The 27603-nt window shown below is 38.0% G+C and overlaps 2 protein-coding genes and 1 long non-coding RNA gene across 4 annotated transcripts in view; 2 read left to right on the top strand and 1 right to left on the bottom strand.

Annotated features, from left to right (window-relative positions):
• The first annotated feature begins 1107 nt into the window (after window positions 1-1107).
• LOC144658745 (hydroxylysine kinase-like) lies at window positions 1108-14592 on the top strand. Its single transcript, XM_078519213.1, has 2 exons — window positions 1108-1822; window positions 12130-14592. Exons 1-2 carry the CDS (start codon window positions 1262-1264, stop codon window positions 12769-12771), a joined length of 1203 nt encoding a protein of 400 aa, XP_078375339.1. The 5' UTR covers window positions 1108-1261; the 3' UTR covers window positions 12772-14592.
• On the top strand, window positions 4764-9582 carry LOC144658746 (uncharacterized). Its single transcript, XR_013571772.1, has 3 exons — window positions 4764-5358; window positions 5693-5818; window positions 7948-9582. It is a non-coding gene; the product is annotated as an uncharacterized LOC144658746 (long non-coding RNA).
• An 11542-nt stretch (window positions 14593-26134) lies between the features above and the next one.
• LOC144658593 (spermine synthase-like) overlaps window positions 26135-27603 on the bottom strand; it is a 27717-nt gene continuing 26248 nt past the window's right edge. Inside the window, exons 10-11 of one of the 2 annotated variants that reach the window (XM_078519039.1) lie at window positions 26957-27075; window positions 26135-26299 (exon numbers count right to left, since the gene is read on the bottom strand). In XM_078519039.1, the coding sequence (XP_078375165.1) occupies window positions 26263-26299; window positions 26957-27075 (156 nt within the window). In that variant the 3' untranslated portion in view covers window positions 26135-26262. The remainder of the gene's footprint in view (window positions 26300-26956; window positions 27076-27603) is intronic. The other variant, XM_078519040.1, reaches the window with a different exon arrangement.

Genomic DNA, 27603 nt, shown 5'->3' with positions numbered 1-27603 from the left:
GTGTTTTACTGCAGAAGTAAAAGTCTCCTTCCCTCCGTTTTTAGTGCAGAATGCACTATTGTGATGGTTTGTTGGGGCTGTCGTCCGCTAACCCGCTAGTGCGCTAACGTGTAAACTTTAATAGTCAATTAATTAATTAATATCAATTAATTAATTATTCATGTGGAGGGGGTTGGGGTGGGAAACTCGCAACAAAATTGGCAACTTCGTAACGAAGTTTACAATTTCCCAACGAACTTCGCAAAGTGGGCGGCCAAAGAAACTGAAATCAAATGTAAATGTTTGCTTGTTTCGGTGATTTCGTTTTATCCTGACTCGAAAATCCTAACTCGAAAATCCAACTCGAAAATCCAACTCGAAATCCTAACTCGAAAATCCAACTCGAAAATCCAACTCGAAATCCTAACTCGAAATCCAACTCGAAATCCTAACTCGGTAAATAGGCAACCTCATTTTCAAGGAAGACATAAGTATTTTGTTACAAACGAACAAAAGTGTCGTGTTACGTTTGCAAAGATTAGCGTAAGGAACAGCTGGGAAAGAATACAAGTAGCCTGTGAAGAGTTTTTCCGAAAGTAAAATAAAGCAAATAAACACGAACATATATAAAACATCATACTTTCAATTGTTCCATATTGCATTCTGCACTTACCAAATCATCGAGATTTTTTTCTTTTTCGCAAAGCGTTACGGGAAGATCTGAATAACGACAGGGTAATATACGTGTACCTAGCCTCCAACGCAGACTTTTTTCCTGTGATCAGTAGCTATCAGTGTGATGAGCGAAAAGAAAGTCTGCGTGGGAGGCTAGATAGTAGCTAAAAACACAGTCACGACTGTGTTCAAAGTTGGTTGGTGGCGAGGGAATATTGAAGTTGGCAGCAAAATCTTACCGCTATTAAAGCTGTTAGAATTTCACCTGTCGCCTGGTAGACGTTAAAGTTTCTTCTTTTTATACTTTTGCAATAATAGGGATCAAGATTCGTGGCTAATTTGTAAAGGAAATGCTTTCTTTCAACTCGATACGCCCCAAACGCTAGTAAAAACTTAGCCGCCGAGGGCCCTCAGGCCTCGTTTCCATGTAACTTCCGGTTTACGCTAGCTGAATCGACGTGGAAGTTCTGCTTGCCCAAGGCCCGAAGGTGCTACTGTCTGGGTGAACTTTTCGTGTTGCTTGTTATTTTGGCGACGGAAAAGTGAGGTTAATTAGATTAAATAACACTACTCTAAGAAGTGTTGATCTCACTCTAGATGGTAGATTATGGACATGAACTCGAACGAGATTTACATTCAAAAGAATGAAGGAACACTGACGCTTATCCGGCCCTCAGTTGATACACAAGGAGCGATTCAACTAGCATGTTCACTGTATGGCCTAAGGATATCTGATCCTTTGTTAGTGAAAGAATTTGTTAGTTATGATGACCGGAATTTTTACATGAAAGGTACTCTTCCAGAACACACAAATGATGGCGAAAGGCTGCAAAACAGCGAAGACGAATTCGTTCTGAAGATTTTAAATCACGTGGATTCAGCGAACATTTCTTCTGTGGATGCACAGAACGAAGCTATGTTATATTTGAAAGAACAAGGATTCTCGTGTCAGGTTCCCGCCAGAGCGATGATCGGCGAATATACTACCATGTGTTGTTTAACATCTTCGGACGGTGGACACGAAGAAAAAGAAAATCTGCCAGCCAGAGTTAACGCCATTCGCCTTCTCAGCTTTGTTCCAGGCAAGCTTATTAAAGATGTCCCTTGCACCCCTCGACTTCTGTTCAATCTTGGTCGCTATGTGGCAGAGATGAATAAAGCACTACAGGTACATGTAATACTACACCTTTAAGGGACCATTCATTTTTTAGAAGGGGGGGGGAGGGCCGGAGGAATCCCTGTGTGTATTCAGTTGAAACTTTTTGGCCCTCCCCCTATAGTAGAGTAAAAAAAAGGAAAGCCCTCCCCTAAAGTGCAATATTAAATTTTGCGACCCCCCCCCCCCACACACACACACATGCACCTCAAAAAAAATTCACATCAAACCTCTTTTTTTGACAGAGCTCCATTCCGCTGTGTTGCACAAGATTATCTTTGATCGCAAAAAAATCTATGCTACAGTCAAACGCACGCCGTGCTATATACACGAATTGAAGCCCTTCTTCATTATGTGGAACACTACTCTCGCACTCTTTAGCATCAGAAGTGACCTTTAACGGTCAAAAATGCGAAAAATAGCCTTATAAACAAACACATTTAGGCGCGAATCAAAACTACATTAACACAATTGGTCCATTTACGTGAGCCAATTAAAAACCAGAATTTTTGATCCTGCAGACAAGTACAAATACAGCAAATCGATTGATTTCAAATCATTCAATGAGACTTTGACATAGGAGCATCTGATGAGGTCCACTGAAGGACCGAAACTTGAGTCTTGCTTTAGATAAAACATTTGCCAGAAGAGATGGTTGCGGCATACTAGAGACTTCAAACGCAGTAATCAAACTGCCATAGAATTTATTTGGTGGATGCAAGTAATGCAACAAAACAGATCAACAATAATGGAGGTAAAGTTTTATGTCTTTTATAGCTCCCAGAGCGCAAATCACAACAACTCAAACTAAGGGGAGCTTAAAAACAACTCAAAGAAACCATTGCTCTCAATGTTTAGAGACTGCAGTAGCCTTCAAAAGACTCGGATCTTTATAGACCCTCGCAACTGTGGTAACGAAACGTTATCCTACGAACTAACCGCCACTTTAGAATACGAGTTGACAGTTAGAAATCCACTGATCCGATACACAATATAGACTACAACATTCCTTTGAAGGCTTTTAAGAATCTTTCAACAAACATGAGCCGATAAACCTAACAAAATATGCCACAGAGCTAGCAAACACAATGGCATAAAGATCATCACTGAAAACGTTAATCAAATCAAAAAGAGAGCGTTAATCAAATCATCCGTTAACAGACTGAAGGCTAACATTTAGCAACCAGCGGGAGTCGTGCTTGGCCTGTCACATTTTATATCACTTAATATTTATTGAAAATAAAAGATTTTGATTTGGATTAAAATACAGTGTTTTTCTACGCGACCCCCCCTTTTCAAAAACGAAAATAACGATGACCCTCCCCTTTTGCCACTGTAAAAAATTAGTGACCCCCCCCCCAAGATTCCTCCGGCCCTCCCCCCTTCTTAAAATGAATGGTCCCTTAGGAGGCTTAAGTTCAAAATTAATGCTTCTTACAGGCAATGCTTTTCTTTTGCAATACAGTCAATGTTATATTCAGGCGACAAAACATCCCGGGGGGGGGGACTCCTATATAAAACGGACGGGGATGCTCGTCGGAAAATTTGAAAAGAACCCCTAAAAGAGACCAATCTGGGTGTGGCTCAAGCTTTTCTTGACCCCTAAAAGATACCAAAAAGCTAAGAATGGAATTTATATTTGTATATTTCTTCGTGTGTAACCCTAAACGAGACCATTATGGCTTAAAATATTGGCATATATTGGCGTTTTGCCCAGAACACCCTAAGCGAGACCAAAAAACCGAAATTTACACCCCTAAGCGAGACGACGAGCATCCCCGTCACTTTCATATGCGAGTCCCCTCCCCGGGCAAAACATTCGTGGTGTTTTTTGTTTTGTTTTCTTTCTTTCTTTCTTTTTTTTTTTTTTGGGGGGGGGGGCTATTCTAAAGGCATATTATTTTGTTCAAATCCCCTTTTTCCAGTGGGCTGGTTTTCACAAGGGCCTATATATGGGAAGGGGGGAGCTTTTTTTGGATACAAGAAGTAGAGCTAAAATGATTCACGGCAGTGTAAAAACCTTTGTCTAGTTATGAAAAGAGTTGTATTCATCAGCAGACCACCAATGGGTGTCCATAAAGTGGGGATCAACTGTACACTTATATCACCCCGAAACAACTTTGTGAGAAGTGCGAAGAAACCTGTTAGTTCATTATCCAAGTGACGTGTATCTTGAGTCGACATATGGGGGGTTAGGGGGGGGGTTCAGCTTCCGAACACCAAGAGAAGCAACTGAGATTAGAACAGAAAGGCTTGTTGTGGCACTGGAAATCAGAGTCCTGATCAAGTTGAAGATTTCCAAGAGAGAGAAAGAGATAGATGGATGGTTGCTGCCTTCCAAACTCTAGGACCACCGTTTTTATGAATGAAGTTATGAATAAATAAAATCAAAGTCTCCTTCGAGCCACCTTATGGTATGTGGTAATTATTCGATGAACATTTGCCCCTTTTTCGAACTAAAAAGTGTTCCATTTGTAAGGTGTTTTAGTTATTCCGCAATGATCCGGGGAGCACGCTAATAACTTTCTGTTTAAATATATACAGTAAGTAGTTGCTCATTTGTGACTGATTAGCAGAGCCCACCTCGTTTCCAGGGACTCCCCCAGCCTCCAGTTCTTGCTCGGGGGGGGGGGGGAAGACCCTGGGAACGAGGTTATAGTACATAGCCATCGTGTGAGAGAATCATGTCGCGGAGAGAAATGAGGGATTAATCATAGTCTAGCTTTTTGATCATGGACGAAGATTAATCATTTTTTTCGTAGTGTTACAAGTCTGTGTAAAGTGTCACCTATATGAAAACTGCAAAAAGTCTGTCCTAAGTGTACCATAGTCCATAGCCTGTCCTTGGCGTTTACATAGAGAAAAATGCATTTCTTTTCACACTGGTTTTTCTTTCTACCACAGTAAACACAATATTGAAAAAGACTACTATTTCCAACATTATTAGCGGAGCTCCTTAGCGGCCCGTAAGGGCCGCAGAGCGGAGCACCATACCCATAAAAAAAAAAACACATGAAAAAAAAAAAAAAAACACATGAAATAAAATAGGAAACCTCTGCATCCGAGTTTTCATGGTCATCATGGCTAGCGGCATGCCTCGCGGGCGCGTACGGCGGCGTACGTACGGTGTTGCGCACATCCGGGATCTTGAAAGGTCTTGACAACTCGCGCAGTACTGGCGCGAAATAATTTTGCAGTGTGAGGTCTAAACAGCTAGTCTGAAAGTTAGAACTTGAGACAAACACATTTATTTTGGCTCCTTGTTATGCCGATGACTATAAACGAGAGCAGGGTAAACTTAACTTCGAGGAAACAGGGTTTAAGCGATTTGCGACGGGAAAGAGATCGCGAGAGATCCAGAAAACCCGGACAGAAAGCAGGCGAAAAAGTATAGCAAAGCGCCTGTCGAACCTGGTAGCAAAGTAGCGAAGAAAAGCGACTAAAATAGCAAGAGAGGTGCCGAGGAAACAGGCAAAGAAATAGCGGAGAACAAGGGAACGGAGATAAAACGAGCAGACGAGTGTACCTACTGCGGCCAACTGGTGAAGGTGAGTACAAAACTGCAGTGTTTCCGTCATTTAATATCTCTACGTTTTGTCTTAAGCTTACTTTATACGCAAAGTAAGCTTATATTGACGGCACATTTTACTTGCTTTCGCCACTAAGCATTTGCTTGTGACATGAACAATGTTGAAAAATACTATTCGTTAAAATTCAGTTTTACCAGGTTTTACTGATCAAATAGGAGGATTTGATTATGTAAACAAATAATTGTTGGGCCTTCGAGGAACGAATTCACAAAGAATATCACTTCAACACATCTCGAAGAAAATTAAGCTTACGATTTTTAAATGCTTGTGATATGATTATTTTGTTTTACAGTGCTAGAAGAGCAGCTGAGATGAGAATGAAAGTGATGTCAGTTTGCACGAAGCACCTGGAATTTCGTTAACTCCGAGTGAAATAGATCGATTCAGTGTATGCAGTTTATTGATATTCATGATGGAGGTAAAATTACTGTTCATTTAGTCAGAGTAAATAAACTTCAGCTTCATTACTTAGCTCTTTCGTTCCCAAATATATTAAATAATCCACTTGTCATGTAGTTCTGTTCACTATTGAGCGTTCATGTGGATTACATAACAATGTCAACAATTTTGAGATTTTGAGGTCTGTTTTGCTGGTTTCATTCAGAATGTCAACAGTAAATGTTATATTTGTCATAAAAAAATCACAATCTTGTTGTGGAATTTGGAAAATGCACACAACAAAGGTTAATGACTACTGGAAAACTGGAATCTTTGTGAGTAAATTCATGCCATTTTAGACACTGTATGCAGCTGTGCATGCAAACTTATTATTAATTAAATGTGTATCTTTAAAAATCTTAGTATTACTGTTAAGAGAAAAGCTTTTAAGATGTGGCAATGTTTTTCCTATGCATGTACATGTATATATAGGGGTAGAGGGGAGGGGGAGTATTTAAAGGTCAAACCTTTTAAAGAGGGGTGTAAGGGTTTGCAGTGATGCTTTGAGTTTATGAAAATATCAGAAATATTTACAGTAGAACCCTGCTAACTCGAACTCTGAAGGGAAACGAAAATGAGTTCGAGTTAGCAGGGTTTTTCGAGTTAGCGGGGTTGATTGAATATTTTATTTGCCAAGTTAATAATTGATAGTTTACTGATTTTTAAGCACTTCAGTATACAGTACTGTGCAAATTGAACTTATCTTGCCAGGAACTCTAAAGCGACCACACATTCTTTTGTTAAGAGTGGAAAATGACTGTCAAATACATGATCTGTTCATTGCTATAATCAATGGGCAACCGTTGCGAGTTGCAAGTTCTGGAATTCGAGTTATCAGGGTAAAAAGTTTGACCCAAATTTTGTTCAAGGGAAACAAAATTTAGTTCGAGTTAGCGGGGTTTTCGAGTTATCCAAGTTCGAATTTAACCGAGTAAAAATGACTGAAAAGTGGGGTCAAATCCAAGGGAAATGGAAGTGAGTTTGAGTAAGCAAGGTTGTTCGAGTTATCCGAGTTCGAGTTACCGTATTTACCCGTGTATTAGTCGACCCCGTGTATAAGTCGACCCCCTATTTTTGAGGCCAGAAACTAAGTTTTCTAATTTCTGGGCTAAATTGTCTTTAAATTTTACCTTGTGTTTCTTAGATTTTCGTTTCAGGTAGAGATACTTAACGAAAAAATCACAGCAAGTTTCAATGTGATGTTTATTATCGTAACTTACTCGAGCGTTTTAACAACACGTGTTTATGCAGGCATTTTGTCCACAATTTTTGAAACAGGCTTTTAAAATCAAACACACTTAATACAAACGAACCTTTCTAATTGTGGAGAGATAGTAGCGGCTTTAGAAGACAAGCAAAACACCAAGGAACATCAGAAAACTTTGAAACCCACTCGATAAACAAAGTCAAGCTTGCTTGGGGAACTTGGTAACCAAGCTACAAAATCGGTGAGGTACTGGTAACTGATAACTATACGTGCTTGCATCATGCCAGGTTACTAAGTAGCGAAGTTGGAAGCGAGAAAGATCATGCAAGAAGATGTTTTCTCGAGTGGATTTACCAGCTTTAATTAGTGGAAAATGTCAGCTCTTTATTCAAACCTTGTGCCATTGAGTCTCTACAACATTCAGGTTTATATTAAGCGGATAAATCGTAATGAATTTCGACTTGAACTGCCAATTTAATGACAAAGATAGCAAAGTTAAAGGACATCGTAACCTGTACTGTTGTTTATTTGATGTTTATTTTATATAAAACAATTGTTATGCTAATTGTGCAGAATTTATTTAACTAGTGCTTGGGTCGAAAATTTTGACCCGTGTATAAGTCGAGGGCGATTTTTTGGACCGATTTTTAGGTGAAAAAAGGTCGACTTATACACGGGTAAATACTACCGGGTTTTTTTTCTGTAGTTGACTTCGCAGTTATCAGTAAAAAAAAATAGTCTGTGCTGATTCATCTCTGTTAAATATATAAGGTATCCTTTCGCATCCAGTAGTTTTGCTTCACTTTATACAAGCTTGCGTTAAGTGTTTTGTTTTATAAATTATTGATTTTCATACCAATTAATCAATTTTAATTTAATCTGTGGCATTTGACTTTTTTCAGGGTTAACATGAATTTCAGAATTTGCAGAGCCACAGACACAAGAACAGAATGTGGACAAGGACATCAAAAGAAAACAGGAAGGATTAAGATTATCCAGCTTGATGTTTGGGTGTCTTCATGATGCCATTTTCAAGAGACTAGTAAATTACATGTAAATTGAAATCAAGAAAAGCTGCAAATGAGCAAAGTTTATATTTTAAATGTTAACGTATTTACAGTGTACTTCAGAAAACAACTTCTTGATTGACCTGTCTCTTTCACATCTTTTTAGATGTAACAAGGGCATTATGAAGTGATCTTTTTAAGAATAATTTATGCAGCCAAAACAGTAACAGCAGAAATGAATGGGAGTTTAAAATTGCTATTTTCAATGTTTTGGCTGGTAAGAAACCACATGTGACCAAGCTAAAATCTCTTTGGCCGGTTAACATGACCTGTAAGTGTCCAAATATTTTGAGCCCTCGACTACACAGGACTTACATGTAGTTGTCTAATTACTGTATATCATAAGATCTTTGGTTGACCTTGGGGGAGGTAGTGGAGTTAAAAAGCAATGTAATAATTTGAATTTGGATTGGTAATGCTGAAACTGGTGGTACTGTAATTCTTAAGTATAGACGTTAAAATCGTGATTGCAAGCAATATGCAATACCAATTTCATTCTTATGTGTTGTATGCTGCGTACAATTTATAAGAACAGCTATAATGTTAAAATTAGTGAAATATTCTAAAGCCAGATTAAATTTGCTGTATCCATTAGGTACCATGAAGCAACCAAATTGTGACTCATTTGCTTACTTTGTGAACTTCATGACGAATGGGCAACATGACTCCACAAAAATGTGTACAATAAAGCATACAAATTTTTAAAAGAGCAGTCAAAGTATTGATGCTTTTTTTCTTGCATAGTTTTATACACAAGCAAACATGATTCTATTTTTTCTGCGTAATCAAAGAACAAAACTGAGTTTGAGACACACAAACAATATTCTATCTTCCCAGAATTTTTGTTTTTTTATTTCTGTAAGTGAAGTGAAACCCCTTAAGAGGAAGGGGACTCAAAAAGACATGTAAAAGTAAAAAAGGTGCTATCATCCTTTTTTTGGGGGGGGAGGGGGTGGGGATGGGGTTACAGAATGTCCCTTCTTTGCTTCCAGTTAGTTTCACTCCGGTTTGCTTGTAGTTAGGTTCACCCCTGTTTGCTCGCAGTTAGCTTTATTCATCCGGTGTGCTTGGGATTAGCTTTCACTCTAGTTTGCTTGTGGTTAGCTTTCACTCCGGTTTGCTTGGCATTAGCTTATGGCAATATGCTGTAAACCCTTTGCTACATGTATGACCTCTGCCATTTCCATTCAAAATTAAAATATAGGCAAATAGTGAAAATAAAAACAAATGAATGAATGAAAAAAAGAAAATTAACCATATTCTTAATGTAGATGTATATTATTTCCTATATACTCTAAATGTTAAGTGCTTTGCTAATTTACCACGTGATATGCCTATCTACCCCAACATGCAGCCCTACTACCCCCTCCTTATCTACGAAGGTTACATAATTACCCGTTTTGCAGCATAATTTCCCATCCAGACTTCTGGATCATAATGCTGTCGGTGGAATTAAAACGTTTTGATTGATTTTGTTTGTTCTCGGCTTATTTGGTGTTGCTGTATACGGTACTCCCATATAAGGGCTATACGGGTATGTGCTGCTCAACAGGGTATGCCTTTTGCCTCTCTGACTCTGAAACAGGGTATACAAATCACTCTTTTGACTGTGGAACACTATCAAGTTTAGCTATGAAAATCCGCTCCTCTCATTGGTTTTTCTCCAAGCCACAGACAAAGTCAAGTGAGCGCTTTGTGATGTACGCTAGTGTTTTTATATCTATCTTCATATATTTTTCATTGTGGATATTGTCTGGAACAGGGTACCTATTTTGCACTGTTTGTCTGGAACAGGGTCGCAAATTGAGCCGTTTTTCTCTGGAACAGGTCCAGAGTCTCAGCGACTCAGTGGCACACCCCTTGAGTAAATTTTAGGGAGTACCTCTTCCCCCCTCTGGGACACGGTAAAAAAAAGTAAGTAACAATATTAAAATTTATAAAAAAAAAAATAAAACGAATATTATATTCTTAGCCTTAAAATTGTACAATGGCTTGAATTCAGGTTTCTATAAAGTGCAAAATAATTAACTGGGGAGCTCCGCTTTTAGGCTTGCCTAAATCTATATATTATTTGAAATTATTAATGAAAGCTGTTTTGGTCAGTGCCTTGTGTCACTGTTATTATTTTTTAGAAGAATTTGGTCCAGAAACAAAAGGGGTAAAGTGAACTTATAAAATAATATAAACCTGATTGAAACTGCTTTTGTTGTTACATGGCAATGTGACATTAACAACATGATAGAGGGCCGGTAGACTAATAAAGGTATGATTGTTGGGTTGTTGAGAGAGATGACAGGAATAAACTTATTCTAACCTTTACTGTGAATTATAAACATGTTGCTATTTTTACTTGACATGATTTCTTCTATTACAAGATTTGATAACTAATTATAACGTAACACGAGATAACTAGGCTGTGAAATTCTTCATTGTTCAGTTCATTTATATTTTTTATTTAAGGTTGCCAGAACTCCTTATCTTTAGCAATATATTTATATATGTAATTCTGTAATTTAATTTAATGATAAGGAAATAAAGAGGATGTTGTTGTACATGCATTACAAAAAGTAACATTTTAAGCAAAAATGGAACAGCTCCTCATAACAAAACAATGAATGTCATTAAGTTCCTTTCGGTCTCAAGGTTAAACTCATTAAACTTAGTTTTAGTGAATTAGTTTTTTTACTTGAATTCTGCTAAACTGAATTTTAGAAACAATCTATCATCGAACTGGAACAGCTAGGCAACTTAACTTCTAATAAGTCTACAGAATTAACATTGTTATTTTTTTCGGTCCGGAGGCGAAACTATAAACTTAACTTCGTTAAAGTAGTTCTACTCGAAATTTTGCTAAAAGTTAATTTCAGAAACAATCTGTCTTTGCACATTGAACTAGAACAGCTGGGCAACTCAATTCCTGACGACAAAATTATCGACATCAGTCAATTTAATTGACAATGTTAGTTTCTTTCGGTTCCAAGGTGAAACTACAAACTTAGCTTGACTGAATTACTTCTACATGAAATTCTGCTAAAACTTTAATAAGTTCAGAAACAATCTGTCATCGCACATCGTACTTCTAACTGGAACAGCTAGGTAACAAACTCCTCATAACAAAACTATCGACTTCAGACAATGCAATTGATAATGATAGTTTCTTTCGGCACGAGGTGAAATTATAAACTTAGCTTCGTTAAAGTAGTTCTACAATCAGTTCTGTAAAAGTTAATTTCAGAAACAATTTGTGATTGCACATTGTACTTCAGTTTCAAATTTTCTAGCATGAGCAGTTTCTTAGTAATCTCACCTTCTCCAATTGAGTTAATACCACCATCAAGGATTCCGATTGTCGTCAAAACGTCCTTCCTAATCAATAAGCTAATGTAACATTTTGTCCATCTTCTTCGGCAGCCGCAATCGTTGCCACTATGCTTCGTTCGCATTGGGAAAGTCGCATTTTTCACTCGAGCATTCTTGAGCACATTTTCTGTTGGTTCTTGAGGTCTTCAAAAGTGTATTTTGATCAAAGATGTAGCGAAAGGAACAAAAATCCGCCTTGTCGGGCTCGACACAACAGGCGCCATTTTGAAAACATGTACACTGTAGTGCTGCTTTTGCTCCACCCCCTCCCCCCACATATATGAACATTAGACAATGGCACGACTATGTGGACAAAACAAAACCTAGTACGGGAGAGAGGGGAAACCGTGTTTAATTCACTTTTAATGCGGATTAATGCATACATTAATTGTTTAACGGGAATGGAGTGACATTCAAACCCTCACTATACCTTATGATACCATAAGGTAAAAATGAATAAAATAAGTTCATTTATGAATGGAGTTATTTTATTTTTATATTTTAGCATAGTAATTGTAAAGCGCTATGAAAGATTAGCTAAATAGCGCTATAGAAATGATTATTATTATTATTATTATTATTATTATTATTATTATTATTATTATTATTATTATGAATTTAAAGTCAATTAATGTGAAGTTTTTGCCTCTTTTCCAGGGATTTCACCACCCTGGATTTGATGCTGTACTTAAGCGCCCAGAGTGGGACCTCTTGCAGTTACACACCATTAAAAGTTACATAACAATTGCAACCAAAGATGAAACAGAACAAAAAATTCTAAGTCATGCCTACCATAATTTCGTAAATAATGTCCTTCCACACCTTGGGGACCTAAAGAAACAGGTCATCCATGGTGATATTAATGAAGAAAATGTCCTTGTTATTCCCAATGAGTATGGTGAAAGCCATGAAATTGCTAGCATCATAGACTTTGGGGACATGTCTTTTTCGTACAGGGTTTTTGAAATTGCTATCTGTATGATGTACATGATTATTCTGCGAGTACAGCAGGGCGATACTCACAGTGAGGCTATAAAAATGGCTGGTCATGTGTTACATGGTTATCAGAGTGTGAACGACCTCTCCCAGTCGTCTCTATCCCTCTTGTATTGGTCGGTTGCTGCAAGGTTTTTTCAGTCGGCTGTGGTTGGATTATACAAACAGTCTCTGGAACCAGAGAATGGTTATTTAAGTAATTCATGTGTTTTGGCATTAGATGTCCTTTCTACTTATATTACTATGCCAGAAGAGGAGCTTTTGAATTCCTGGTTGTCAGTAGCTGGTGAAAAAACAGGCTGATGGCGTCTGAACCCCAAGTTTAGAAGGACTTTCTTCAACAGTTATGTCAGAGATTTAAATCTAAGCTCAGACAAGTAATTGTTATTCATCTATAATTCTATTGTTGCCTTTACATTGCACAAGAGATTGTGCATTTAGAAGTGTTGTAGTGCAATCCCCAGACGCTGGGGAATTTTCAAATCCTTTTTTAGCAGTTGGATATAGTCTTTCAAATAAGGTTGTTCTACAGAATTTGATGGGTAGTGGTTGTTTACTGTGTTTCATTGAAGTTCACAGTGTTTCATTAATGCTGTCTAAAACCTGGGGGGGGGACTCCTATATGAAATAGACAGGGATGCTAGTCAGAATTTTGAAAAGAACCCCTTAAGGAGATCAATCTGAGTGTGGCTCAAGCTTTTCTTGACCCCTTAAAGATACCAAAAAACTAAGAATAGAATTTATATTTGTATATTAAATTTTAGTCATGTGTAACCCTAAACAAGACCATTATGGATAAAAATATTGGTGTTTTGCCTGGTACACGCTAGCTAAGCGAGACCAAAAATCCGAAATTTACACCCCAAAGAGCATCCCCGTCACTTTCATATGCAAGTTCCCCCCCCCCCTGAGAATAACACTCTACTTTCACCCACATTGTCAACCACCACAGGTTCAAGGCATCACAGGGTTGGGCTACCCTGGTTTGTTTTGTTTTATTCTTTTTTTGGGGTCATATTTAACGAGTTTGCTTTCTTTGCACACTAGTAGTGGAGCCTAGAGTGTGTGCTGTATTCTAATAATTTATAGTCTGTATACAGCTATTTCGAGAAAGGTTGTCGCAAAAAAAAAAAACATCAAAGTGCACGCGACAAGACCAAAAGATGGTCTGGGTATTCACTGGAATTTTGCATATTGGCCTAGAGGAAATTTACAAGTTTGTATTTTTGCATGTGGAGAATTTGTTTTTCTTCTCAGGAGGCCTATATCTGTAGCTTTACTTTTACTGTCGCATGTCTTTGAGTGAGGAAAAATTCTTCTGAACTTCAGAGGGTCTAAACGTACCTTGTTTCTAAATGTCTAAAAAGAAAGAAAACCTGAAAATTGCGCTTATTTTGTTGTTATATCTCATTAGTATTCAACACGTGCAGTAGCTCAATACGTACTCTACCCATATTACCTTTAGGGATTGGCTTGTGCAGTTTTGTGCTTTTTTCCGACAACGTTTCTCGAAATAGCTGTATACCTGATTGAATAAACATTGAGCCGTCAAAAGCATAAACCATGAACAATGCGACCAAAATGTTTACTGGGAAATCTGAAAAGAAACATCCCCATCATGCTCTTTAGGCACCAAAGGAAAGAAATATCTTGATTATCAATAAATGGAATATTTCTTAGCGCACCAGTGCTGCCTTCCCAGAATGCCATTTGTTCTTATTGTTCATGGTTTATATATGCTTTTCACAGAATCAACCTTTCTTCAGTTAGGTGTATAATTTACAACGTTTTGAAATGATGTTAGATTTCACAGGCCCAAATCGAAATTAATGGGTTGGGTAGCAGCTCTCACATGATTGGCTTGCTACCCCTTAAGAGAACAATGGAACAAACAACAGGAAAAAATATGACCCTAGCCCCAAAACATTAACAATTAACTGCTGAATTAGAGGTCCAGTAGAATTACAAGCTTATGAGAGTGCTACATTACTGATTTGAAATCTTGATAGGAGTACAGACAACTATAATATAATTTATTTAGTTTCAATACAAAACTTATATTTAGCTGTCGCTTTCAACATTAATTGCTTGCTCTAGAGTATTTTTAAGCAAAGAATGATAATAGCACAAGTTTGATGTACATCACGTATGCAACTTTTAATAATAATAATAATAATAATCATTTGTATAGCGCCCTTTCCATACGTTCAAGGGCGCTAGACAATGTTAAAAAGTAAAATATTAATTAAATAAATTACAATTTACTTTGAATTTAAAAAATAAAATATGATTAATATAAAAAGGCCTCTCTAAGACTTGATAATTTTAAAAAGTAAAATATTAATTAATTACTTTGGATTAAAAAATAAAATATGATTTTATATAAAAAGGCCTCTCTAAAAAGCAATGTTTTAAGTTCTTTTTTAAAAACGTCAAGTGATTTAATAAGTTTAAGTTTCTTTGAAAGCGCATTCCATAGTCTGGGGGCGGCAACTTTAAAAGATCGTTCTCCATAAGACGTACTTTAAGTTTGTTTGCGGTACAACCAACAGATTCATTGATGATGATCTAAGTTGCCTGGTCGGTGTATAGTGCTGGAGTAGATCAATTAAGTATTGTGGTGCCATGCCATTCAGCGCTTTATACGTAAGAAGTAGTATCTTGCATTTGATAACTTTTAAAGGTATTTGTTTAGAAACCTAATGAGAACAGTTGGTGCATTATTTTTGATACCCAATTTGCATTCTTTTCACTTTGACTGCTTTTTGACTGATATATTTGTAGTGTAAAGAGCTGGAGTATAATTAAATTGTGGTGTCTAGTTGCCAATGAGGCTACAATGCAACATTCTGCAGTTGATTGGTTAGTTGTCCAGGGGTGGCTCCAGAGGGAGTGGGTTGGGTGACTAGCCACCCCCCCCCCCCCCCCAGATCCACTAAAAAGATATTACCGGTAATAGGCATATTATGATAGAAAATAAGAACATAGAAGGGACAGCCGGAAATACGTCTACGTTCGCAGGCTAAATAACCCTGAGAAAGGAGTGAAATTGTTGATAATTTTACCCTTTTAATGTATGCAACCCAAGAAAAGACAGTTCTGTACCCCTGTGTCTATCCCTCCAAACAGACTTGAACGTACCATCATTTATACCATGCCATAGAAAATACAGCCAATCAGAATTGAGGAAAGCCGTTGTATATTCGACGGTATTCAACCCAACCTTCCCATAGTGCGCTGCGACTGTATTCTCGACGAAATTTAGTAAGCGTATTTTCTATGGCATGGTATAAAATAGTTACACAACACTTTCTCGTGGTATACTATGGAATATCCCACTTGTCACTTGTATTTTCTTGGCATACACACTCGCCTAAAGGCTCGTGTGTATACCGAGAAAATACAAGTGACTCGTGGGATATTCCATAGTATACCACTCGAAAGCGTTGCATAACTAGTATTTAGTGTGTACGTTTCAATAATTTAACTCTTGCTGAAAGATCAAATTCTAGCATTGTGCCCTAACAAATGGACATTTGGATGTGGGCTGTCCTGATGTTAACACTACTCAGTACAGAATTTGTTGGGATGGGGGCGGTGGATGGTGTTTTTGAAGTTTCTGTTTCCCATACCCTTTCCTCCTGTTTCTTAATAATTGATCCATAGTTATAAAATTTGCTCCGTTTTCTTCCAGTTGTGTCTTTTTAGAAATTCCACTTCTCCCCTTTTCCTCCTCCTGTTCATGGGTGGGGTGGGGAGAGGGGAGGGGGGGGGGACGGTGGCGGGAAACTCCCATATGAAAGGGACGGAGCGCTCTTTGCAAAAATTTAAATTCAATTCCTAAAGGAGATGAATCTGGGGGTAGCTCAAGCTTTTATTGACCTCTATAGGATACATTTTGGATCAATTTAGGTTTCTGGGAAACTGCTCACCTACCCCTCCCCAAACCTAACATTTTGCCCAAAGCGATAAGTAAGGGTTAATGTTAGGTTTGGGGAGGGGTAGGTGAGCAGTTTCCCAGAAACCTAAATTGATCCTACATTTTTTCATGCCTGATCGGTCCCGACCACGTTATTTTGGACGGCGTTTTTTATTTCTTCACGGAAAACACTATTCTAGACCTTGTCAGCTAAAAGTGTTCACACCAAAATCTATTATTTACATCCTGGCCTAAGCAATAGACGAGCATCCCCGTCCCTTTCATAAGGAAATCATCCTGGATCCTCCTTTTCTACTGGGTTTTCCACCAGCACCACCCCCTGTACCCTGCCCCCCCCCTCCCCCCTCCCCCCCCCCCATTCACAACCAGCAATGTTTAGTTGCACCAGCCAAATTTTGGTTGTCTACGGCCGACATAACCGGGTAATTGTTAATTTAAAGTCCTGTTAGAAGAGGATTGAAATATATGAGCACCGCAGTACCCCCCGGGGCAGTACCTTACTATTTTCAATTACAGTACGAATTATTATATGCTTAACATGTTACTTCTTACTTGTTTTTAGCCACTTTCCCGCTATGTCTCGGATCTGCTATCCAGGTTTGCGTAACCTGATATCATGCCCTCCCTCCTACTTTTCGCTCGAAAAAAAAAAAACGCCTGATCGGAGGTTAGGTTTCCGATCGAAGAAAAAGCCCTTTCGAAATTAGACCCATCCTCCTTCCCAACAACAATTCACTTTTGATATATCTTCATCTTGATGTTCTAGGCGCGTTTCCTGTACGAGCGAGAGTACTTCGCCAATTTTAGTACTTTTTACTGAAAAGAAGACTGAAAATCCCCCTGACAGTGCCCCTTTAAATTTGAAGTGTTTACGATCTGATGCACACATGAAAATGTAGGCCCCAGAGAGGTGGTTGCTTAGCTAGTGGGCCTATTACATGATTGACCACAGAACTCTCCTTGAACCAGTGATACGGCCACGAATTCCTGGTGTTAAGACATGTATAGGAGGGGGCGGGGACATTCGTCACAGACTATCTTTGAAGAATCGTGGATTTTTTCCCGCTCGGTGTGTACAATTTTGTGCCTAAGAGGACATCGGGCGGGCAAACCTGTGTTCAGGCGTTCAGCTCCGCTCAAAAAAGAAACGCGGAACGACTGTAAACAGGCTACGGGAAATTAAAACAAAAATTCATTGAATTCGATCCTCTAAAGATTTAAAGAAAAATAAATAGTTTCTGTACGTTTTTTGGAGTGCGACTCCACTTCTGAAGTTCTGCCATAGAGACCACCGCTCCCAACTTTGTCAACTTTTGGTTCCTCGCTGAATTTTACATATATTTATTTTTCGGAAACAGGCTATGGTTCTGCAACAGCTTCATTTAACAATTTAACAATTAGATTTGCTCAGTTGATACGTGCAAACGAGATATATAAAATAACACTGACCGAAGCTCTTCTTTGTGCTAAGACAAAAACTGCACTTCCGTCAATGCCTCGAGGCGATCCTAAAAACTACCCACAGTGGCTATGAATTGAAAGGGATTAGAGCGTTTCTTTTTTGCACTAATGAGCGAGCACGTATTCGAAGTCATGTTGTTAAATTCATAATAATATTACGCTGAAAAGACTCTTGAAGTTGTTATATCGCACCTGACTGTGCGTTCTGGATTTTCTGTTCATTCATGCAAATCAGCTGATAATATTCTCGAGACAAAAGCGAAAGAATGCGGACACTTGAATTTTTTTCGATCAAGGTCAAATCTATTGTGTGCAGATATCTGTTTCTTTATTTAACCCTGGCTGACGTGTTGTTATCTGAATCACGGCTATTATTATTAAGATAACACGACGGCGGGAAGTACTGACTAGAGTCACGTAGTCCAGCGTTTTAATTAATTTTCAAGATTTACAATATGTACATTAAATTAAATAACTTGTTTTTGAACGTTGTCTATATTACACTTAAATATAACACTCTGATAAAAATTTACTTCATGTTAAAATACATCTATTTTTATGGTGCATACAACACTCTAATTCTTCTCAATAATATTATTTGTCTTGCTTGAATTTTTTTTAGTAAAACTCGTTGACGCTGCTAATGGCTCAAACGATTTTATGGCATCACGTTCGTTTTCCCGCGGAAAAAAATCAAATCAAAAATCGTTTACTGTTTTTGTTGTGAACGTGAGTATTTTAGCTGAGCTGTAAATGGAAAAAATATTTTCTTTAATTGTTTTGATGGTCCAAGATTATTAGTGGAAACTTAAAAAGAATCGACAGCCGCGATGAAAACGTGGTGCTTAAATCTCTTTAAAGTTTCTAACCGAAGACGGTTAACTCAACCTATTAATGGTGTCCTTCGTTTAGACTTTGCAGCCGAAAGTCCTTCGTCTTCAACAAAATGCGGGCTCTCGCAGGTGACATGAATTTGCTTGTAGCGAACAGGCCCGTTGTCTTGAAGTTGAGTTTGTCTTCGATCGCGATCTTCTGAAATGCTCGGGCACACATCACTTTTAAAGTTCTTATCACTATCAGTGAGTTTGTTTTGAGTTCGATCCTTTCTTGAGTTCGTGGCAGTCTTTTGTCTCTTACTCTGATATTCATTCCTATCTAGAATATCCAAAGCTTGTGAAACAAGGATCCGTAAGATAAGGCATTTTAAAGACGCTTCCAGGCTGGCTCGCCAATGCTGTACCCTCTAAACCACAGTGTCTCTGGCTTGTGCCGTACACATAGAGCGCCGCTTGTTCGTACCTCTTTCTAGACATGTTCTCCTGTTGAATTTCTTTGGCGCAAAGATCCAGAACTTCGGGAGTTAAAACTTTCGAGTTTGCCCTCCGAATAGTACGGGGCAGAGAATCACTTTTCTCCATCTCAGTCGACGAGTTTTCCGTACTGTCCGTTGTCTCTGTTTCTCTGTTGACGTAGATTTCGTTATGACTGAGGTTGATACTCGATGGTCGACTGCTTCTGTTGAACATTTTTCTCTCCAGATCACGTCCGTGGAGTTTCAGATACTTTGTTGTCTATCCAAGGTCTACTGTCTGCTGTGATTTTTAGTTTGTTTATATTCTGACGACCCAGGGAGGTCCTGTTTGGGTGGCTAAATTTAAATCAGTCTTGCTCTCTCTGTCTATTTTACGTCACCAGGATAGGATAAAGGTTTCGCCAATTCTCTCTCTATGATCTACAGTTCACGCGACGGGATACTGCCAAAGTGCACGGTTGAGAGCCAAGACACAGAATGAAAAGCGGAACCAAGCGCTGTCAGTATTATAAAAAGTTCCAATCTCTGCTGCACCTCGATTATTTAAGCATCATGTATCGTAGGCAAAGAACATGAAAGCGTTAATCTTGATTGACAGGTCCAAGTCCCGGAAAACCATTAACAGTTATATAGCGCGTGGGCGACAATTACACTGTTTTTATTTTCTTTTGTGCTGATACGCTTCGTTCCAATTGCGGTTTTGTGCTAAAATTAATCGTGTTTTTTTCCGTTTGGCATGGTGATTGATCATTTTTTGTGTCTCTTTGTTACATGTTTTGATAGTTTTATCGAGTTGATCTTCAAAGTCGTTAACAAGTCGCTTATCGTGAAATTAGCAATCCATCAAAGCAATTATTTGGAAGTTAAAGTCTATGAAAAACAACTAAACGAGCATGGACAAAACACTCAAAACAGTGCTGACGAAAACAACACAATGAGTATTCAAATTTAACGTCGACTATTTTGCTATTGTGTAATTCAGTCCCAAAATATTAAGAGCTATAAGGATAGAGCCCTTCTGTCGCATTCCTATTTTAATATTTGCACATGTACAATTTTATTTTTAAAGTGTAAATGGCAATTGAGTTGATATGAATCAAGTATATAATTTCCATGCCCTCAATATTGAATAACGTACTCTTCATTTGATTGCCCTAATTTATTTAAACTTCACCATCTTGACTGTTTAAAGAATAAAATCCACTTTGTTTGGCATGGTCGCTTTTTTTCGAATCACGGTATTTTTGTTCGTATAATTATGGCGCAATCGCCATCTTTTTCATCGCTCTTTCGGTTCGTGCGCGCAGATATGCAGTAAACGAATTTCCACGAAAAACGGTGAAAAAATCGTCACATTTCTGCTAAACTACGTGATTGTCAGTCAAAATATATCTACTATTTATAGATGTTTACAATTCGGATAAGCTAATTGTTCAGCTGTCCCAACACAGCACACCACATGACAATGATGATTTAGTTTATTTTAGTCAGTTGTAGAGATTCTTAGCTTATATCAAGATTTTTGTCGCCTGCCTATATATGCCCGTTAACAGGCCAAGAAATGGCGACGGCTTTTTGCCGAAGACGGTGATATACATCTAAACATGGAATCATTCTTAACTTCCCTTCGGAGTATCAATTCGGCTGGCGAATTTGAACAGTGAAAAAAACTGATCCCTTTTACAGTCATAAGGCCTTCATTAAAAGTTTAGGTCCTGACACAATCTTCCGATTATAAGTTGGCTACTTAGCTCTGTTTCTATTTTAGGTGGTTGAAGTGTGCTTAGAGACTTTTGATGCTCATTGACGACGACAGAGCTATTCTTAATTGAATTGCATTGCTCTGTTTGGAAAAATTTGGGTAAAGGCTGACTAACCGCACGCGCGCGCTAGAAGTATTTGCAGTTTTTCGACATAACAATGAAATACCATCCAATTATAAGCTCGATCCTTTTATGACGCAAAAATCTCTCAAAAAATTAGATGATAAGGCTTTAGTTAGGAAGTAAACCTCAGGAATCCGTAAAAGACCTTTAGAATTAGTATAAACCCAGGCCGGATTATGTCCACGATTCTTCTTCCTCAATTCTGGATCAAGTGCAGGCCTGCATGCATAGCGAAACAGTGTTTGTATTTCATTTATGCAAAATTTATTTTCGAGACGTCCACTGAAATTTGTAAATCAGTTGATGTTTTTATTTGCACGCTTTAATGACTTGTTTCTACAACACTTAGCGAATGTTGCCTTTCAACCAATTGCTAAGGAGCTACATACGTCATGTATGATTCGCAATCCGTCTCATTTTTCCTCATTCTTCTTCCTTTATGGTTTATTGCGTACTCTTTGGAGGTTCAGTTTACCTTGGTACTCTAACATTTTGAGGCTTCCTTTGATTGTCGTAAACTGACTCAATATATCGTACGACATATCTTTAAAAGTCACTTATTCATTGGCTGTGGCAAGCGAACTGACGACGAGTAGCTAAGTTCAACCCTTCCAACTTCCGTAAACAAGAGTCGCTCTTTGACAGTGTTTTCACAAAACCAAAATCGGAACCTCTCGAAGTGCGATGTGTATAGATCGGCTTAGGCTAAAAACGACTGCAAAAGCGTCAAATTTTTTGGCTGTCTTAAAGCCTTAAAGCGTTTAGAACCGAGAGTCAAGAAAACTCCGTGATTTCCATCACGGAGCAGGTTAATCTAGTTGTTATATTAAGCGCGCAATCATAAGAGTCATTATTTTCGCGGATGTACTTGAACGATTTTTCGTCGTAAACAACTTATGCCATGTCACTATCTCCACCTCCCAGTTTCCGTAAACAGAAGAGGCTGATCCAAAAATAACGTTATCCTCTCAATCCATGCTTTTCAGAACACAGAATGTTAATCCTGAAGTGAACTTATCATCAGGGTACGCGAACGTGCCAAATTTACGGTCCAATTCCGGGAATTTTTATTTCCTCGTTTCTATTTTTGTGGGAGGCCGCGTGAGTGCTGTAGTTGTGAGGCATTTGTGTTTTTTTCGGTCACTTACGTCAGTCACTGCTCAGGAATACGACCGTTTTGAGGAAACCATGGTATAGTGCCGATTACCTCACTGTGTTTCAATTTTGTGCTAAATCTCTTGAAAAATGAAGCTAAAATTAACAAAAGGCTTTAGCCAAAAAACTCACTAGTCAGTTTTTAATCCTTCAGTAATCCTATGAACTCTTCTGAAACCCTTGATTCATTCTTGTTCCTTTTTGTCCAAAAAGGAACACAGATGCTTGGTTTTAATCTATAACACTGTGTGAAATGTTTGCAAGTCATATCCTCTTTCAGACCAAAAAGGAAACAATGTATAATCCTTCAGCAGCATTTATTCCCCCCTCCTCTCACTAGTCGTCCGAAGGTCAAGTTTTTTTTATAGGAACGGGAAAGCACGTGGGAAACGGAAGCAAATGCTGCTTTAATATCCAACCTCTTGTGAAACTTTCGTCACTATTCCTTACTTAGTGAATCGTTACACGGATACGGAGCAAAACACCCCAAAAGACCATTTTCACGAGGCAGTTGTAGTTGTGAATACCGTTAATTTGAGTCACACATTTGATTTTAATTATTAATTACACAAATCTGGCTTGTAAGTAAGCCAGAAACGTTAACGTTAGCTGTACAAAACAGTTTTAGAAAAATTAACCACAAAAAGCACTGACACAAATCGTATAATATCATTGACCAGTTCTTTTACATCGCGTCGAGCGCGACCAAAACTTGATTTAGGTCATTTAAAAACAAAAATAAAAAGTAAGAAACAAAGCACACACGATAGCATGATCATGTGGAGATTAGTTTTGTAAAACATTCTGTGGGGAAGTTTATAACAGATCAGTGAAGTTTTCTTTAATTAAGATCAGTAGTTTTACGTAAATTAATCTGTAAATCTGATGAAACAACAGCCAAAAACAGCAACAAGATGAGCTGGCGTGGCATGGGGCAAAGCTCAACACAATTTTTTTTGTATTGGAGAAACTATAAAAAGCGACATGCCCTGACGATAGGAAATCTCAAAATAATCACGGTTTTATTTGATGATAAACAGTACTTGGCAATACTGACAACCAAAGCAAGGATTTAAATCGAAGGCGAAGCTCGGATTCAGTGAATTGCCTCAGCGGTGAGAGTTTACAAAGTTCAAAACGATTGTGAGAATATTTCATATGTTTATACAAGAGGAATGTTTTAGTCTGCAACTATTGTATATAGATTCGTGCAGTTTAACAACGGAATTTTGGTTCACGCCCACTTTATGGGATAAAGGTTTCTGTCAATAGAAGAAGTGCAAATAACAAGTATCAGAATTTACGTTAGGCTCCCTTGTGATTTCTCATGACAAGTTTTCAGTTCTTAGCGAATAAACGTAAAAGCAGAACGACAATTTTTTTTCTTGAAAATACTAAAGCGCATGTACAACTTAACACCCTTATTTGTTGGCAAGAACTTTAGACAGCTATTGATGTTTTAAATGAAAATTAAACTAATTTTCCTTTTCCCTACTGTTATTTCCTTGTTTTGTTTTTTGAAGGTTAAAACAGTTCATTTGGAAAATAGGATCACGTACAAACTTTAACACTGCAAACAGCCAGTATCAAGCCAAAACTTCAACTTTTAGAAAAAATACAGAGCTATATTTGAAATTCCCTGTTTCCTTTCCTAAGTCATACAAAAATTATATTGAAATTGAACGATGGAGACTAAATGTAGTCGAAGTTCAAGAGATGAAGTTCAACTCATGAGAGATCTGAACAATGATAAGTGAATCCTGTCCTCGAGGGCAATATCAATCTTGGAGCTCGAAATAGCAAAATTATCGTTTGGGTCAGGGTTACGATATCGTCTTTGCTTATTGTGGGCTTAATCTAAGGAATAAATAACAATTAAGAGATATTGAGTGCTCGGCGGAAAGCACGAAATTTTCGAACGTTGCTCGCTTTCCTGGGTGACCTCACGAACGTGAAGCAAAACGAAGGGTGTGGTTTGTTGGCTGACTGCTACGATCCATAAGGCAGAGAGAGAGATAAGTTGGGACACACATATTTGTGCCTTGCATTTCGTTGACTCTTCGATCCTTACGTGCATAAAGCTGGTGGGTAGAGTAGGTGTAAAAATAATTTCCTGGGTATCAATATAAGTGAGATATAATGAAGATAAAGAAAGCGTTGCCGTATTAATATCACATCTTTTGACATTTGACCGCAATATAAACTCGATCGTAATCTGATCAGGAGAGAATCATGCAAGGAGCTAGGAGTGCCGGAATCAATAGTGTAGGGCATTGCAGGAATTTGCACGAAAAAGGTTCCATCTTTTAATCAAGCGTGCTTGGTGCAATAAGTTTTCCATCAATTTTAAAAATGCAACTTAGAGTTACTGAAAATTGACGGTCATCTAAACATGCAGCCCGCGGCAAGTACACAGTCATGATACTGAGGCATGCCGAACAAGCTTTTTTTTATGCATGCTATCTATTGCCGTTATCTTTATTACTGGCGCTTTAAAATTATTAAGTATTAGTTAAATATCGTTAATAATCTTTGATATGTGCCTAACAGACTGCAGTAAGGCGTTTTCCAGAAGTTTGAACAGCGCGCACACCACAGAAAACCCCAAGTAATTTGCAATTGTTCCAATGTGAAATGATAAAAATAGTCCGAAAGTCTACCCAATAGCTATTATAGTGGAGAGCATTTTAATTTTACAAAATACTGTAATGTAATATAAGTTGTCGTGAGACGTTTGTTTAACTTGTCTTTCGCGCGAAGCTCATTGTCTGACAGTAAAACAGATGCAGTATCAACTATAAAAGCTTTCAAAATAGCTTGGTTTATTATGTCTTTTTCCAAACAATATATTGTAAGCTTTACATTTTTAACAGCTTAGGGTTATATTTAGCAGAGTTGCATGACTGTGGCTTGTAAAATATAAACACTGATATTCTACAACTTTCGAGAATAATCTTTTCCAATTTGGGCACATTTAAAAGCGACGGAGTTTGAATCAAAAATAGAAAATCTAACTACCTAATGTTAATATTTCCTAATTACAGTTCATCGCGTTCATGTTTAATTTAAGGTAAACAAGACTATATTTAGTATCAACAAAATTCTAATACAAAAAAAAATCCGCTTAATTTAAACGATTTGATCAGTCCAGGTAAGTAACTTAGTAATCGTCATTAAAGGGATTGTGTCACGGCTAAGTTAATTTTATGTTATGAAATTTTGCCAAACACCCGCTATGAAACTAAATGTTTGCAAAGAAATTAATTCTATGATTCTAAATGACAAAACCATAGCTTCACTGCAACCAAATGTGTTTCCCGGCGTTATAATTTAAAGTTACAAGCAGACAAGATTAACTTTGAAAACTGTTCCGCCGGACCATTTTTCAAAAACCCATATCGCAATCCGTTTCAATCTTCGTCACTTTTGGCCATCCGTACCTTCTTTTGCATTTGTTGTGTTATTAAAATATCCCTTCACTGTTTTAAGATGTTATTTTATATATTTAAACAAATTTGGTGGTCAATTCCTATGCTTAAGTTTGGCTAAAATCCGTGACACGGTCCCTTTAACTGAAATCGTAAAAATGGACCCAGCCTGTAATTAAGTTCCCAAATCATGTCAGTCCATAAATGTCCCATAGCCGTTTGTCCCTCGATTGTGAGGCCTTTGCAAGCACGAGGAAAAGGTGGCTCTGGGGACGCATGATTTGATTGGCTAGGAATTAAAAACGGTTGATTTGATTGGTTAGATTTTTAATTCCCTTTGTTTAAATCTAGTCAATCAAATTATGTGTCAACAGCGCCGCTGCACCGTTTCCTTGTGCAAAGGCCCCGTCGGCTAAGTGTTATTAGACAGCATTTAACACTGTAACAGTCTTAGCGTGTTGAATATAACTTGTGCAAACCTGCATCCAGTTTCATTGCATTTTTATTGATTGGATAAAAATAACATACAACACGTATGTGAAATGTTATTTTACGGGCGGTTTCTCGTTGTAGTTATTTGCCCGACCACACGAACAATACGACTATTTTGCCTCACGTATGTTTTCTCCACACTTCGTAGAAAGTCCAGCTAACAAAGGTGTCAAGGATGAAAAGCCAAAATCTCTATAATTATGTTTTTCTAAGATTAGTTCCAAGATCAGCAGAATAGTGCGACCTTTCATTTCAAAGATGACAAAGAACAGTAACGTAGCCATAATGTACGTTTTAAGGTGTTAAAGGCGCTTTGTTACGGATTTTAACAGATGTTTTAACAGCCAAAATTTATATTTAATAATGGTCCATTCTTATTAACAATTAGAGCACTGAAACTGTTAACAAGCGTCTTTAGCTGCGGATGGCTTAGCCTGCGAGCAGGCTCCCGATCTGATCGGCGAGCGAAGCGAGCTGAGAAGGGCCCCTCCCCCTCCTTTCTCTTCCCGCTTTCTTTTCGCCCAATCCTCGACCAGAGAGCCTGTTTACAGTCTACGGATGGCTAAGATGGAAATGGATTACAACTTGAAAAATTGAGGTTAAACTTTTCAAGTTGTTTCTGCGATCTTCAGAAAAACGATATCTATAGCATTAGTTTGATTTCTATCCGCACATTAAGGCTATATCTTCCTTTATAAAGATAATGTTTTTTAATGGGCTAAGTTGCCTACCACTAATTTCAGAACAGTTTAGACCAAAAATCTTCGAAATTCCCGGGACGTAGCCTCTTTAACAAGGACATTGAAAAGGATACCTTTCTTCAAATGACGGAACAAAAACGAATTCTCTGTTGAACTCTACCGGGAAGCACAAGTTCTTTAGTTGCTGTTCATACTTTTCTATCTGTTTCTTGCACGTAGCACCATTTGTACCCTGAAACAAAACAAACAGGGATGGTTTCTTATTCCAAACAACACATTTACGTATTTATTTCCCGCCTCTGTAGTTCAGTCCCGATTCTGCTGGGCGTTATTTCGGAAACGGGTCAGCATGAAGATACTGTATTTATTCGTTTACACTGGGCGTTTGTTAAATTTTTGGACCTTGAGAGTAGGCGCTTATTCAAGGTGGACGCTTATTCGAGGCTGGGCGCTTATTAAAATTTCACCATTTTAGCAAGTAGTACGCTTATTTTGCTAGAAAAAATTAATTATAAAACAGAAGGTGAAAATTTCTAAAAGCCGAATTCTTACTGATCATTGAAAGTTTCTGTAAATTATTGAGAAAGCTTGGTCTCCGGAATAGTCTCTTGGTCTCTTAGTCAATTTCACTCCTCATTTTACTCCTCTCGTACACGTCATTTTTTAGGGTGTGGGGGTGGGCGCTTATTCGAGGCTGGGCGCTTATTAACTTTTCCTACCTACAGGGTGGGCGCTTATTAGCGGTTGGGCGCTTAAAGCG

Source organism: Oculina patagonica, chromosome 6 (genome assembly GCF_052425735.1).
Source record: "Oculina patagonica isolate OP01 chromosome 6, crgOcupat, whole genome shotgun sequence".
Taxonomy (NCBI): Eukaryota; Metazoa; Cnidaria; class Anthozoa; order Scleractinia; family Oculinidae; genus Oculina; species Oculina patagonica.
This window is presented reverse-complemented; position numbering and strand designations above follow the sequence as displayed.